Source organism: Nymphalis io, chromosome 13 (assembly GCF_905147045.1).
Source record: "Nymphalis io chromosome 13, ilAglIoxx1.1, whole genome shotgun sequence".
Classification (NCBI taxonomy): Eukaryota; Metazoa; Arthropoda; class Insecta; order Lepidoptera; family Nymphalidae; genus Nymphalis; species Nymphalis io.
This window is the reverse complement of record NC_065900.1, coordinates 7222021-7238745: the sequence shown is the minus strand read 5'-3', so window position 1 is coordinate 7238745 and position 16725 is coordinate 7222021. Positions and strand designations below refer to the sequence as shown.

General features: G+C 30.7%; 1 protein-coding gene and 1 long non-coding RNA gene across 2 annotated transcripts; one reads left to right on the top strand and one right to left on the bottom strand.

Moving 5' to 3' along the window:
- Positions 1-2176: 2176 nt before the first annotated feature.
- LOC126772867 (uncharacterized) lies at positions 2177-3924 on the top strand. Its single transcript, XM_050493475.1, has 5 exons — positions 2177-2316; positions 2452-2652; positions 2955-3184; positions 3370-3519; positions 3748-3924. Exons 1-5 carry the CDS (start codon positions 2307-2309, stop codon positions 3838-3840), a joined length of 684 nt encoding a protein of 227 aa, XP_050349432.1. The 5' UTR covers positions 2177-2306; the 3' UTR covers positions 3841-3924.
- Positions 3925-12725: 8801 nt separating this feature from the next.
- Positions 12726-16263, bottom strand: LOC126772891 (uncharacterized). The gene is made up of 3 exons (XR_007669698.1): positions 16099-16263; positions 15287-15637; positions 12726-14247 (listed from the first exon to the last, which is right to left on the bottom strand). It is a non-coding gene; the product is annotated as an uncharacterized LOC126772891 (long non-coding RNA).
- Between the last annotated feature and the right edge of the window lie 462 nt (positions 16264-16725).

Genomic DNA, 16725 nt, shown 5'->3' with positions numbered 1-16725 from the left:
ACATGTGCATGCTTGTCTGGGTAGGTACCACCCACTCATCAGATATTCTACCGCAAAACAGCAGTACTTGTTCTTGTTGTGTTTCGGTGTGAAGGGTGAGTGAGCCAGTGTAATTACAGGCACAAGAGACATAACATCATAGTTCCCAAAGTTGGTGGCGCATTGGTGATGTAAGCGATGGTTAACATTTCTACAATGCCAATGTCTATGGGCGTTGGTAACTACTTACCATCGCCTTCCTATTCTATATTAAAAAAAAACATACCTCCATCCCTTGACATTTCTGCAATAGTTGAATACAAGTGCACAGATCATCATATATTTTGCACAACATTTTTATATTTAATTTCAAGTTTGGTTTTGTTTCTATAAAATACATTTTAGGTGCAAGTAAATACAATTGTCTAGATTTCGACTGTCTAAGATTTATAGGAAAATCCATAGACTTGAACATATTATTTTTCAGCATATATTTCATATTACAATTCATAAAATTTAAAACAGACACGATCAATGACAAATGTATTACTAAGTGAAAAATTGCTAGAAACAGTGGTATTCTTATGACTATTATGTAAGGCGGATTGGCGAAAATCACTTCCAAAGATATAGAAATAATAAAAAAAATACATTGTATGGTAAACCACAGGTAGAGTTTTGTAGAAATCAACTTCACGCATGCTTGGTTTATTTTTAAATCATTAAGTATCTTTATTGTCGTTCGGTAGATTTCGATATATACATTCTCTTTGCATATATTGTTAAGTAGAAGGATCACGTTTACAATAAGATTATTAATGTTTGAAATTTCACTTAAGTTTTGTTTGATATTAAGCTGCAAGTCGAACTTAATGGCAACTAAATGAGTTACAATAATGCAAGAAGCTATAAGAAGACCCCAGAGCTTATACCATATCGATAAGAGTATGTTTTTTTTTAACATTTGCGATTATGAAAGGCTTTCCACAACCAAAAATACTACATATAAAATTAAAAAACCGAAAATAGTAATAAAACATTTTTGACGTAATATTTACGTAACAGCCCAACTGCTGTGAGTTTTCTATTTTGTAATTACTTTCGTTAATTTTGTTACAATGCTCACAAGCACTTCATAATAAAATATTTATTAAATCATAATTTAAGTCGGCCACGTTATCATATACCTAGTTATTACTTTTAGATTTGTGATTGGATTGTGTTAAAAGTAAAGGTTAATTATTATTATATAGATTTAGTATTGAAATATAGATTAGAGGTTAAATAATCATCGAATTGTATGTTATAAATGATATTATTATTAAACTTAAATTTTGAAACTTTTAATTAATTACTATTTATTGTTTTCTTATTTAAATTATTTTATTATATAATTTTAATGTGATAAATGAAATGAGAGCACTCGTTAATTATAATATTTACAGCTTTATTTTCAATGTTATTAATTATTATTATTATTTTATTTTATTTATTTTTTTGCTATAGAAATGTGGTAACAATTTTTAGTAATTTAGTATTATAAAAAATATTGCGTTTGTTATAATCTGTTTATACTATACCTTAATATGCATGTTTTGTCCGTCTTTAAGAGTCGCACATTTTATGTAAGTTGTTTGTGTTTGTTTTATTATTATATCTAAAAGTGTGGTGACTGCTGATGGTCCTTAATAAAATAAAATAAAATTATATATATACTTTTACAAACTATGCAGCTCTCCTTAATACCGACGAGAAAAATAGTATTGATTTTATTGCGACATGATGGCAGGTCAAAATCAAATGTACAAACAACGTCGCGCTGCATTCAAAACTTTGATTGCAAAGAACGTAATTTCATTTAATAGAATACGACAAAACCTGTCTTGTCTTGTCCCGCCAGAATTGTTTTTTGGAAAAAAACACGGGAAAAATCGAAGTAAAGTGTGCTGTACGGTGTTAGCGAGTTCTTCAATTGAATTGATCGTTATTGACGTTTCCCAATATTTTTATTATTATCAATAGGTGACGTTATATGCATCTTAGAAAGGCATTAATTACCGAAATTTTTGACGAAGTACATATGTACAAAGAAAAAAAAGATAAAAAAAATGAATCATTTACTTTGCAAGAAATGATTTCATGTCATACGCTTTAAGTACATAAATAGCTTATCTAATCAATACTTTGAAATAACAGTGATAAAAGTATGTCTCTGATAAAGTCGGTAAAAGATAAATTTTTCCAGTGCTCCTTAAAATCGCAATAGCGCATTTGAGGAAACAATAGTGTTTTTGTATTTTTGTTTACGTTTTTTAAGACTCTTCAATATGTCATACAGTGAGTTAATATTTATACATTTTTACATGATGGTATTTGATATGCCTTATTCCTTTTATTTATCAAATATTTTAAAATGTGTAACTTGCAAATTTCTTCCATTTAATGATTTTTCATTTTTAACGCAATTTCTAGATCCTCCCCCAAGCGGTCCTCCCCCGTACTACGGTTACCCTCCACCACCGAGCGCTGCACCTGGATCTTTCACCTATGTACCAGCACCGGTCATGATGCCGGTATACCCCCCACATCACGAAATCAGCACGCAGCCTGCCTATGTTACAAATTACATTTATCCACCTCAACCAGCGCCTGAACCAGTACAAGTGGTAGAAAGTAAGCTACATAAATTACTAACCGAACTTGTCACTTTAAGAATATATATTTTTTTAATTTAAAATAATAACATCACATTCATTGAACAATTACTGTACTTTTTAAATTCAAAAGAAGATACAAAAAAAATTGTACCCGACCGGCCATAAAAGGTATGTAATGTTATCCAGGCTCATTATGTAAGTGAGCTTTTATTCCACCATAACCTATATGAGGTATCGCTAGAATCATTACATAATCCCGATTGTCACTGAATATAGTTTTTTTTATTTTTATGGTAAAAAATTGTTTATTTATTTTAGATGTTGAGCCTCCAGCGGAACTCATAGATTGGGTGCCAGCGACACCTGCAACAGCTCAGACGCTTTATGGCAAAGCTTACGTAGCTGGTAGAGAGGGGTGGGATGGTAGTCCATTATGGGCTATCCGCGCTCACCATAACGGAAATTTAGTTCCTGGCAAGCTAGCTATTAAACATAAAGCGGCTTACATACCATTTGCCGGTAAAGAAATACCGGTGCACAATTTTGAGGTAAATATTATTTTTTTAAGTGTAATTTTTCTATTAATGAAATAGATACTTATACTATAAACCTAAAAAAATGCGCATTTTTTAAAATTGAATTAAAATAATACTTTTTCTAATCGGTATTTATATAACAAAATTGTTTAACTGACGCATAATACTCGATTTGAATATTGAAATTTGATATCCAGGTGCTATGCGCCCCAAGCTACGCAGTGCATTGGGTGCCGGGCAATCAGGGACAGGTGCCTCCTAACGCGATCATCGCTGGCAACACTCATACAGCCGAACCTTTGTACCTTGGCAGGGCACGCCACAGGGGATCTTTGTCTCCTGGCAAGGTAACCATAACAAAATGCCTTGAGATTAAAATCTATGTAACATTCTTATAGTCTTTTTACCGTCAGTCAAATTAATATAATTGTCATAGTTGTTCAAAATCTGATACTATTTTAAAGTTTATAAGGGATGTAACCATAGATTATGCTTTAGGTGTATTAATAAAAAACTTGTTAAATGTAGTTTATCATGTAAATGTTGTTAGGTAGTCAGTTACTTTTTTATTACAGATTCATGCCAGCCACGGATGTTGCTACATTTCGTTTAGTGGATCAGAAGTGTCGTACAAACAGTACGAGGTTCTCTGCAGAACGGAAGGCTAACTGAAGTTTATCGAAACTGTTTAAAAAGAAAAGATATCACGAGCCTTTTGTAAAAAATAAAACCATTTTTTTATTTTAATATTACATTTTTTTTTATTACAAAAATTAAAGAAGCATAACGTAAGTGTTTTATTCCTGCTAGCAATTTTATAAAAAAAAATGCTAAAGAATCTATATAAAAATATTTTAAGCAGATTAATGTATATTATAAGTAAATTTGTGTACACAAATTACTTAAATATAATATAATTTAGGGAAAGACATTATTTTATTTATAATTCGAAACTAAAGAATGAAGCTACTTAGTAGAAAATAATTTATTATTTATTTAAATAATATTATATAAATATTAATACGTGTATCGACGCAAACATAACTCTATGATTTGGTCGTCACCCATCTTAATATAGATATAAGAGTTTATGAAGATCATCTATACGTCGGTCCCGGAGCGTCTTCGATCACCATCACGTCAGAGGGATTTTCGACCACAGTTACTCCTCCACCGCCGCTGTTGTCGCATCCGCAGCATCCACAACAACAGCATACACTGCTGACCAGGTTACACGGGATACTACAACAGATTCCCATTGTTGCCTGAAAAATAATAAAAATATTATTGATTATAATTTGTAAAACATTAAACCTAAATCTATAATGTTTTCCACCAACTCCAAACATTGACCTCAAACGCAGCCTAGCTGCTGGACTTTAAAGGCAGTTGTTACTTTTCTACAATTTTTCTAAATTTTAGGTAACTCAAAAAAATGGAAAAATTTGTATTGTTAACAAAAGTTTCTGTAACTACTTCAATAACAAAACTTAATTTGGTGTAGGACAATAATAATTTAAAAAAAAAACACAAAATTAACTACTGCACTAGAAGCGACCCTAGCCTATGCAGTGTTTTAAATATTATACGAGTAGTTATAAATCTATTATTTAGAGTTTCCCATGGGATAGGACGAATTACGTAATATTATAATTTTTCATTGCATTTGAATTATGAGTAAAATTGATAATATTACTGTAAATTTTAATGAGTTACATTTCTTTTTATATTTGATTCGATGGTGCCAAATTACATTAATTCATAACATTAAAATTAAAAATAGTCAAAAAAAGGTCATTAATCAAATTATTAATTTTAAGTATGTGAATTTAATAAATATATTATTATTATATTAAAATAGTCAACATATCTGGATATCTGGATCTATCTATAAGTACCTGTATGATACCTTTTCAAGATATAACGTTGAGTGTTTGTAATAAGATAAATATATTATGACCATTTTTGTTAATAATATCATTACTGTAAAGTACTTAACGATTACTATTTAGATAGAGCAACATCACAAGAATAGCATCAAAACGCATTTATCTTTCCAAATGGTGTAAGGTTTGAATCTTTTGACATGGGGCGCCGTATGACGTCAATTGACTAATGACTTGCCTCCTGCATGTACGGTTAGCAACGCTATCGAGTTTATTTATGTATTCTATCAATTTAGGGTGAGTTTTGACGAAAACGAGAGCTAAACGACCATGGTCGCAAAATGTCTACGAGAGCCAGCTAGTACCGTTTAAAAAGCAAGAGACGTGTCTATGATAGGAGTCGAAGAATTATATGATTAGCTTATGTTATTCCCTTTTTTGTTTTTTGCTAAAACGATTTAGTTTTCTTTAGTTTTGTATGTTTATTTACACTACATTGTAACGTATGCGTATTTGTAACTGAAACGAAGTTTCAAAAAGACTTATCCTTTCAGCATTTGAAATAGATAAAAATTAAAATACATTTATGTATTTGAAAAATAAATAGCACAAAACACTAAGAGATAAGCAAGTTAAGAAAATATGCAATTAATGTACTTACAATGTCACCTTTTACAACCTTTTTACTGTCCTACTGCTAGTAAATACATTTACAAATTGTTCAAAAAATCTGAACTGTGTCAGTTCTAAAAAGATAAGATAAACCAATCAAACATTTTTGGTTTTCATATCACAATATATCGATATATTATCTATTTGCAACCTAAAATTACGAAAAATTTCTATTCACCCAATTATAATTACTGTATATTTAAAAGAAAAATATATTAAGTTTAAAATGTTTGTATATTATCTGGGTATGGGATTATAAGCAAGCTTTAGGCTATGTAATTAAGATAAACTTTTAAGATATAAGGAGCGTCGTGCCTCGACTCTTCAATTTTAATTATGAAATAAGAAATGCCAACCAAGATTGGAGTTATCCGCGTTCGATGAGACATTCTGACTTTAAAATCGCAGATTACCTACCTTACAACATTTATCCTCTGTCTACAATTACGCGCGAGCGGAGCCGCGGGCAGGAGCTAGTTAAACGTATAGTATCAAAAAACGAAAGAAATGTGTATTACATATATTGTGATATTTTTGTTAATCCGTAATATGTACAGTTTTTTTAATAAGCGTGATATTTATATATATTCAAACTTGGGAAGACCCTAACAAAATATATTACAAACGAATACAGACAGGTTTACCAGGTCCCTGTTACCAGTGAGCGCAGCGCGTCTTCGACATACCTGCGTTTGCTGCATGTAACTCAATGCATATGATAACGCGGCAGTCGGCGCTCTTTACATTTACGCGTGGGCACGTTTAAACAACAATTAGCTGAACCCTGTTTAATATAATTGATCATATAGATTAGAGCTCATCTTACATTGGAAGAATCTAAATCTCTGAAACTGTCCATGTTTAACTTTGTTTTGTTCCTATAAACTTTCAATCATCATACTTTTACAGATTATCATTTATAGGTAGCTAAAGTTTCAGCCAATTCAAATGAATAGTTATTTTATAGCATTTTTAACGAATAAAATATGGTCGACGAGAATTTTTAAATTGGCATAACTTCCATGTACAAACAGCGATCAGTTACATTTCTATTATATGTATATATGGCTTACAATCACTTAAAAGATTATGAGAGAAAGATTATTGTGATTAAAATTGAACTAGGAGAAGGTAATAAAAAAAACAACAATGCAGAAAAGAAAGAAAGCTATATGAAATTCTACAATACCTTTTATATTTCTTATAATAAAAATAAAATAAGTCGTTCTATTTACTTAATCTAAGCATTACATGCAAGTAACTTTATGTATAAGATTATATTTTTCCGGAATTATCTTTCAGCGTGCTGAAAGAATATATAGGATTTAAAAAATATATAAAATTTCAGTTCTTCGTAATATCTTTCTCTTGTGTTGAAACACCATTTCTAATAATAGTTTTTTGTTTGATTTTATAGGGAGTGACCAACAAAAGTAGTATTATAATATATTCTTTTTATAATAATATTTCTTAAAATCAGACTAATATTATTAACACGAGTAGTTAGTATTTAATTATTACTAAAAATTAATTTTTTTGTGATTTTGAAGATAATAATTTACTATATATGTATTATATTCAAAAAAGTATAACTTAAAATTATGTTGCTACTGTATCATACTTGACTCATACCTAATGATATTAAAAAATTGAATTCATTGTTTATCTATAAACGGCTAATCATAATTTGTAAAAAAACATGATTGAGTACCCTTCAATACACTCGTAACAATACAACGCCTTTTTATACTTAAAACACTAGCTACACGTCCCTGCTCCGCACGGGTAAAATAAGGATTTTATCTCGAATTTTATTTAAATATTCGCTTACCGATGGATTCGCCCGTGCCATGCTGACACATCGTGTTTTTTCTTATTTTTGTATTTTTTCATGAGTTTATTCAAATATCTCATAATATTTTTAGCTACTAGTCGAATTGCAAAGTATACACGGCAATATTTACTTATATAAAACGTTAAAAATTAAAATATTATTTATTTTGATAAATATATAACTTACACAATGAAATAATGTGACAATGAAATTAAAGTGAAGTGAACAATATTTTTTATACATAAAAAATTAAATTTAAACTTATCTACAAATATAAATATGGCTAATATAACTAATCTAAAAATATAGGTACAATATACATCTTTATTTTCGACTACTCAAGCATAACTCTATCTCAAAAAATATGCAACATATTAACATGATATATAGTCTGTGTTTGACCTGTAACTATAAACTAAAATAACATGAAAATTTCATATCAATCAGATTAGTAGTTTTTGCGTGAAATTGGAAAAAACAAACAACCGAAACTTATTTCTTTGTAGTAGTAAGTTTGATTTAGGTATTAATGTAAATACATTTTTTAAATGTTATTTAGATGAACTAAAATATTGTTTCATTGAAAACATTTTAAATCTAAGAAAAAAAATTCATTGACAGACGATTGTTGCAATAATACAAATACATATACCTACAAATGTCTGGTGATAAATTGTTAAATTATCATATTACGTCAACCAACAAATATTTGAAATGAGTAAGTATCTAAAATTATTACCTTTTATTATATATTTTAAACAAAAGTTTTCTCCATTATTGCTGTTTGCTAATATAACAATTTGTTCATTTCTTCACAATTTAACCTATAAAATTTTGTTGTCAATTTTGAAGGTGATGTAATCTTTTATTCCAGAGGATGGAGAACTTGGATTTTAACTGAAGAGCCCACGGTCAATTCCTGGGAAGCGTGACCACTATGTATCTTCGAGTACTAACTTGTATTGGAGCAGCGTAGAGGAGTGATTTTCATCCTTATGAGTTTCATCCCTCTGTCCTGGGCCACTTCCAATGAAAATAAATACACCACATTTGATATTATCTGGTGAATGCAATAACATTGACTCACTCCACTTAAACTTGAAATTGCTGTTTTGCATAAAACAACTAATGAATGGTGCAACGGGAAACTCTACTAGGAAAATTCATTTTCATGACATTTAGAATTTACATAACATACGTTTTAGAATAGAACATTTCCTTGCTCTTAAACAGTTCCTTTAAGCATACAAACATCAGTATATAAAAAGTAATTTGTGCGATGAGTGTTCCATTCATTGATTTAATTTCTGTATTTCCTTTTCTTTATGCTGTTAATCGTATAACTATTGAATAAAATATAATAATTAGCATGATAGTGATGGTTGGATAATGTTCTCCTGATCAATTTCGGCCACCGGGACCATTACACCGGTTACAGGTGATGTGCACAGGTGCACTCTTTATCCCTATATTAATCTCAACCTTATGGAATGCAATCCAACACGATCAGAGAGAGTTCAAGTGTAGGCTTTTATACTATCCGAGAGATGGGACTATAAGCATTGTCAACTTACAAACTCCTTACTGCTACTGAGAATCTTACCAAGAAACTACATAAAGTTTTTTTGCGCCGAACCGGGACTAAAGCCCATCATAACAAGGCAACTTACATTAATCAACATAATTGTAACGCTAAACATAATATAACTACAATTTAACATTGCAGGAAATGTTTCTGATATTTAATATCCCATATCTAATGAGCTGAGACTTACTGACTAATGTAAGACTGTAAAGAGTCGAGTTGGCCTAGTGGTTAGAACGCGTAAATCTTAACCGAGGATCGTGGGTTCAAAGGCAAGCATCACTGAATTTTCATGTGCTTAATTTGTGTTTATAATTCATCTCGTGCTTGACGGTGAAGGAAAACATCGTGAGGAAACCTGCATGTGTCTGATTTGACGTATTGGAGCAGCGTGGTGGAATAAGCTCCAAACCTTCTCCTCAAAAGGGAGAGGAGGCCTTAGTCCAACAGTAGGATATTAACAGGCTGTTACTGTTACTACTATAAGACTGTAAATATTTTAAATTAATTGTGAATTGTAACGTATTAAATACAATAAATATTGTTTTAAATGTATTTGTACCTACATGCCGACCACGCTAACACTGTTTACTTCGTTTTATTTAGAATATCATCAGTGGCGGGGTAAGTCAAAAAATATATATGGGCAAGATTTTTTTGCAAGGCTCTTTGAGCACCATATACATAAATTATTTATATAAATATGAATGCGCGATTCATAGGCCCAGCATATTCGTAGTAGTTGTTGTATTTATATTATATTTATAGTTTTTATTTATTACAAATGAGCCGTGTTAAGTTGAGGATAATTTCGATAGCAATTCAAATGTTGTGAGAGGATGTAAACCGATGATATCATAAGCACATTTAAGTCAGTATTAAGAATGTATATGTAATTTAATTAATAATGGATGTATCAATCAAATAAACCTTCTTCTGAAAATATTTAATAATACAAATGTAATATTTTATAGTACAAATCAGCTACACAACTTGTGACGTTAGTGTCTTTACAGTCTTTACTATGACTTAAACTTGAAGTAATTGGAGTCCGAGGAATAGCACAAATTATCTAAACCTTAACAGTAACCTTTGCAACCGAACACAATGTGTTCTCATGAATAATGTAGTCAGCACTACTAGGGATCTAACATATGGAGTCCCTCAAGGCAATGTATTAGGCCCAACCTTGTTTTTAGTTTATATCAATGACTTATGTAGGCTTATAATACCAAATTGTAAAATCATAATCTATGCCGATGACACATCTTTACTTGTTCATGGGGATACTTGGGTTAAGGTACGCGTAAGGGCTGAATACGCCTTTGCTGTGGTAATGAATTGGTTGTTCTGTAATCTACTGACACTCAATATAGATTAACACAATTTATTACTTTCAGTTCAAAATACTCCTCACCACAAATATCTTTTTCATTAGTTGCTCACAAATGTTCTGATTTCCGGTACAAAGTTCCTTGTAGCTGTGAATACTTATCTCGTGCTAAAAGCATTAAGTATCTGGTGGTGACAATTGATGAAAATCTTAGTTGGAATTAACATATTCAATCTCTGATGTCACTTGTGAAGAAGGTTACCTGACTGAGAACATCTATTGGCTTTCACACTCTGATGTTTACTTCATTATTCTTTCATTATTGAGTAAATTGATTTAATTCGCTCTTGTACAATCTGTGATCTCCTACTGCATAATACATTAACAACATTATGCTTCGTTTGGAAAGAGCACAGAGATTAATCTTGAAGGTCATGATCGCAAAACGTATGCGTTTTCCACATCGTTGGCGGGCGTTAATAACTGCATCACAGTTTTTTTATGATCTAATATGATGGATTTTTAAATAAAATTATTATGATTATAATTATTATTTTAAATGTATATATCCTGAATAAATGAAACGAACTGTAGTGGTTTTTCAGACCCCAGACCAAACTCAGTCTTTAGCAAATATTAATATAAAAACTAGTTATGAAACCTGAGTGTTATCATACAATATTTTAGGGGTAGTTTGTGATATGTTCAAGCCTAAGTTCAATGTTTGACTGAGTACAACACGAAATTCTGATCGAAAGATTAAGTCGCTATGGAATGAGAAGGCACTCAACTGTTTAATATCTTATTTGTAATTTTATAATTCACATACTCGTAAGATCAATATGAAAAATAAACACACATTTATTACGACTGCAATAGTCAGTTACTTTTTAACAACAGAATCCCAGAAAAATATTCAAACTGACTTGTTGCTAAATAAAAAAAAAGTAAAGTTTTTCATAGGACTAATTTCCTATCGAGGTTTCAACTGCGTTACCATTTTACATATATTTCCATGTATGTATGTATATATGTAAAATTTTATATAGGGCCAGAGACTAATGATTTACTTTACAGATTACGATGCGTCACTATTTGATAAGGAATTAGGTAGGTTCCATCATTACATTCTGTAACATCCGCCTATCAACCTACTCACTGTGATAAGTGATAAAGAGTCTTTATGAGTAGTAATTTTTACCTATGTTATGTTATCACATTACTTTGATTATTTATTATACTCCACCCAAGACATATATTCGTAAGTTAGAGCATGTCTTTGAATAATTTATTCTTTAATAAAAATATAAGTTTCGCCCGTTTAATCTACATAGCCCATCCTTTCATACAAAAGGGTAAAATAATCAAGTGCATCTCATTATAAACGTACCGACTGGTACTGTCATATTGATTGACGTTTACAATTACTTCTTCGCTCCTTAGGGTAACAGCGTAAAGTTAAAGTTATATAGGTAATAGCCCGTTACTTAATAAATATAATTTATAAGCCTCAGACAATCATTCAAATTGGACTGATGTTTGTTATATTTAGAACTTTCAACGATACAATTTCTCTAGATATGTAATATAAATAGAATATAATAGCCCAGCAGACGTTGTCCTCCCTGTGTGAAATGTAAATAAGTCTATGTGCTGCAAAACCTCCTTTGAAGTGCCAACTTACACGATGAGCGGTCAAACAGTGTTGATACCTATAAATCAGATATTCCAACATCCTTTCATAAATATATATGCTATCTACCCGTTCAGGTTAGCCCGTACGGGCTGAATAAAGGTCTACAAGAACTATTATATCGTAATACATAAAACTCTTATGGATTAAGCGGCACATGTCAGTACAGCTCCTTTTCGGCTCGACTTTTTCATCATCTTCAACATTTATTGTCATATCTCAGCCTATTTACATAAAATTTTAATATTTTATACACCCAAGCCTTCCTCATGAATAACTTTATCCATTGATAAAACCGTATTTTGTATCTCGGCTCACTACTAACCGACCAAGAGGAAACGAGTGGCCGTTGTCCCAGACGATTGTCGGACCAAGTTACCAACCTCACTGGTCTCCAAGTGACAACAGCCCTGAGGAAAGCTGAGGATAGGAAGGACTGAAGAAAATTCACAGAGATGGTGACCCAGACCCTAGATCAGAGAGGACACGACCTTCAGCAATGAAGTAAACGACCGAGAAGAAAAAGAAAACCGTATGAAAAGCCATTCCGTAGATTTTGAGTTTATTACGATCAGACAGACGCGGGGAAGGACTTTATTTTATAATAAGTAGTGATGTATAAGACACATAAAATATAAACAGACCATTAATGACAAAAAATATGATGTTCTTCTAAGGAACTGAATTTTTTTCACATTTAAAAATATTTTTTACTTACAAGTACTAAGTACTACACGGAGAACAAAACTACTGGAGAATTTATAAACTTTTTTAAGTTTGTTAAGGCATTATTGAATTAAAAACGTTGTTTGGAGATTTGCGTATTTGATTGAATTATTTACATGCATATATCTATTTGATAATATAATAAAATAATACTGTAAAATGATACTATTAAATAAGAAATACATACAATTATATAAACTATAAATCTAAAGTCTGCAGTATTTTATTCAGTTTGATAGACAATTAGTTCTCGCTATGGAAACCCAACACTAATGACTGACATAAACTCATAATTAAGAATAACATTACGTGAGTTTCTTGAGGTTAATAAAATTTAAATACATTCACCTTTAATAATTCAGATGAGTCTTAACACCTCCTGGTATAATTTTTTCTTAAATATATCTAAACAAACCCACGTTTAATATTCATTAACAATTGAGAAACAGCCACCTGCGGTGTCGATATAGATTGTAGATTTTAAAAAATAATATATGCGTATTATTGATAATATATTCCTCATAATTTTATTTAACGTACGGAACTCTTTATACTTATAGGCTCTTTATACTTATACGTTAAAGGTAGGTTTACCTACTTAATGTAAGTATATACATTTGAGATCTAAATAAAAATATAAAAACATAATAAGGAATACATACTTTTTTTATCAATGTAAATAACAAGAATATAAATTAAGACTGTTAACATAATATAATGATATTTTATATAATAAACATTAGTTTATAATATAACACCATCATCACAATAAGTATATAAGCATAAGTGAATTTACATGCCTATACAATTTGGAAGTAATGTACATACAATTAAATAATTAATCTAAGTATACATTATCTAATTACAATACGTACAAATACGATCAGATATTATAATATAATATCTACAAACCTACACTTTTTTATTTAAATAACTGCAAAGTCAAAATGTACATAATTTTGGTGAGGGTAGTAATTACGTTATAAATAGTTCGAATTAATTAAATTTTCTCTTTTTTAAGACTCGTAATTGTTGTAAAACAAATATATAATTGATGATTTCATTAAAAAAACGCTCTTAAGTAGACCAATTGACTGATCTTAAAGGATATTGTTAAAAAAATTTGGTGATTCGTAACAATGTCAAGAGTATATATATAAAACTATTTAGTGTGCTATCTATAGGGCGGAGGTGGCTCATTTCTACCAGAAGAATAGCCTGGTGGTACTTGGACGACATGGTGATGGTGCACTACGGTCGGGGGTGGGGGATCCGCACAACAATCGCAGCATAAACACGGAATACAACAGCAACAGCACGGACGACACGATACATTACAACCCATCCTGGAATTGAAAATAAATTCATTTAATTTCATTATATTATTATTAGTATAGCAAAGATCTCAAAAGCTGTTGTAGTTTTATTTGTTATATAAACTAATTTTTATTTTTTTTTAAATTGTCAAAATCTTAACTATATGAAAATATGAGCACGTGAACGATGACGTCAAAAAACGTGCATGTATTGTCTTATCTAGTTTCGACATTTTGTACGACAATAAATCAATATAAGCTATGTAACTGATACACTGGTCATTATGATCATTTCGAATTCTTCAGCAATGTCTTGTGACTTTTTAGTTTATTTTATTTTGTTGATTATTTTAGTGCCATAATAAATTTTTACATTTTTAAGAATTGATCGAGACGAATTAGCGTTTCACATCTTATGCTTCTATCTGGTAAAAAAGAAAAAAAAAAAGTAAAATTTTAGCGATTATTATTATTTACCCGTAATTTTATGATAAATAGTGTAATTACTATTACGATGCCAAGGTTAAAGATATACTAAATAAAATAGTACATACATTTAAAGATTGTCGTCCACTAAAATGTAAGCCTTTTAATCTTTCATAGATTACATCAATTGTAAATACTTATTCATATCTACTTATAACTATTAACCGATAATAAAGATATACTTCACTAATCACATAATCGCCTTTGTTATCTTACTTTTAAATTTAATGGATATTTTTGGAAATGATGATTTTTATTAAGACATAATAATAACTATTACTGTTATTATATGTTTGTAGAATCTTAGAAATATATTTGAAGCCAGTTGTTGCTGCTATGTCAATAAATATTGTACTTTGTTCAAAATAAAGGGTGCGTCGTTTATTAAGTGTTTTGGCTTTAATATATATCCACGTAAGCAAACGGCAAGTAATTTCTAAAAGATATTGACCGTAGTTACTGAAGTAAGGGACGGTCAAACAAGAAAAAACAGACAAACAGGTAGACAACAAGCCTTGAATACGATTTTGTATTTGTTCTAGAAAGTAAAAACCAAATTATATTTTAGAAAAATGATTCTTACCTTATTTAGACAAGAAGACTTTAAACACACTTAAGTCCGATCATCTCATCATTTGATCCGATGAGTAGGGGTAGTGTTGATGAGGAGGGTAGCCTTGTGGGGGATAACCAGGATATCCTCCAGGTGGCGGGTAAGGATAACCAGGTGGCGGCGGTTGCTGCTCTATAACCACAGGTGGTTGCTGGACGATCACCGTCTGTGGCGGATCTTGTCGGCCACAGGCGTTTGGACAACAGCAGGGTACTAGACAGCAAGCGCTCAGGGCCAAACAACAAGGATTGACGCAAACATCACAATCTCCACAGTCGAACGAAAGGCACAACCCCATTTCTTGCTCCGTCTATCATTAAACTAAAACGAAAAATTCATATGTGAATTTATTTCTTCGTGATATCACCTCCCCGGCTTTATCAAGCGCGCGTTTATTTATTCGGCTTAACTTAAAATTATTCGTTCATTGCGAAATGGAACTTTATAAACACTACGGTAAAATTCAAAAAGAGATATAAGCTATATTTAACGCTTTATCATTTCTCTACGTCGTTATCGTGATAAGAGATAAACAGCGAAGTATTGCACAGGATCGATGACACGTTGCATATATTTTGTTAATCCTTAATAAAAAATATAAATAAATCGAAACACAAATTCATTGAAAAATTGAATTTGACAAAGTCAAAGAGATTTATAAATAGAGTAATATTGATGAATAATATTTAACGTGAGCATCTCGATTCCTTTTTTTAGAATATTAATGCAAATAAATAACCACTAGTGCTACTATATTACAAAGTAAAATTAAACTGTCTTACCTTAAAACATGGGTCCAATACGCGAAAGAAACGTCAAGTTGTTAATAGCGTACTTGCTAGATACGTAGTGGAAAACAGTATGAATCAGTCTAATGAATGCAGTTTGTCACACTGCAAACAAATATACGATGACGCAGGCGCTCCTGCGCACACTGTAGCCATTCTCAGTCTACACTGCTTCATTTAAAATTTACAAATGAAAAAGACAAGTCATATTACCTTGATGCCTACGTAGCTTGTATAATGGGAACGTTTCGTTACCTTGGATCGCTACGTTTATGTTATATATAATGTAATACTAACTTGAGTACAAAAAAAAACTTGAGATCTTGATAACTAATGCTTATGATATAGTCAAGTAAATATAAATAATACATAAGCCAATACTAAATTTATGAAAAAAATCTTGATATATATTATTCATTCTCCATGACTCATATATATCAATAAACGAAATGGTAAAACAACAGGAAGTTGACACCTTTAAAATCTATATATTTTACGTATTTCAATACCTATTACTAAAATAATGTAAAACTACTAACGAAAATACGCAGTACCTATTCCATGTTATTGATAGGAAATTAATAAAATGAAGGTGATCACGGATCGTGCGCACAAGGTTAA

What these genes read in the sequence shown, in the direction of transcription:
- LOC126772867 (XM_050493475.1), top strand. An exon ending in TACCGGTGCACAATTTTGAG is followed by an intron (nt 3,185 to 3,369) that starts GTAAATATTATT and finishes TTTGATATCCAG; the next exon opens with GTGCTATGCGCCCCAAGCTA. An exon ending in GATCTTTGTCTCCTGGCAAG is followed by an intron (nt 3,520 to 3,747) that starts GTAACCATAACA and finishes TTTTTATTACAG; the next exon opens with ATTCATGCCAGCCACGGATG.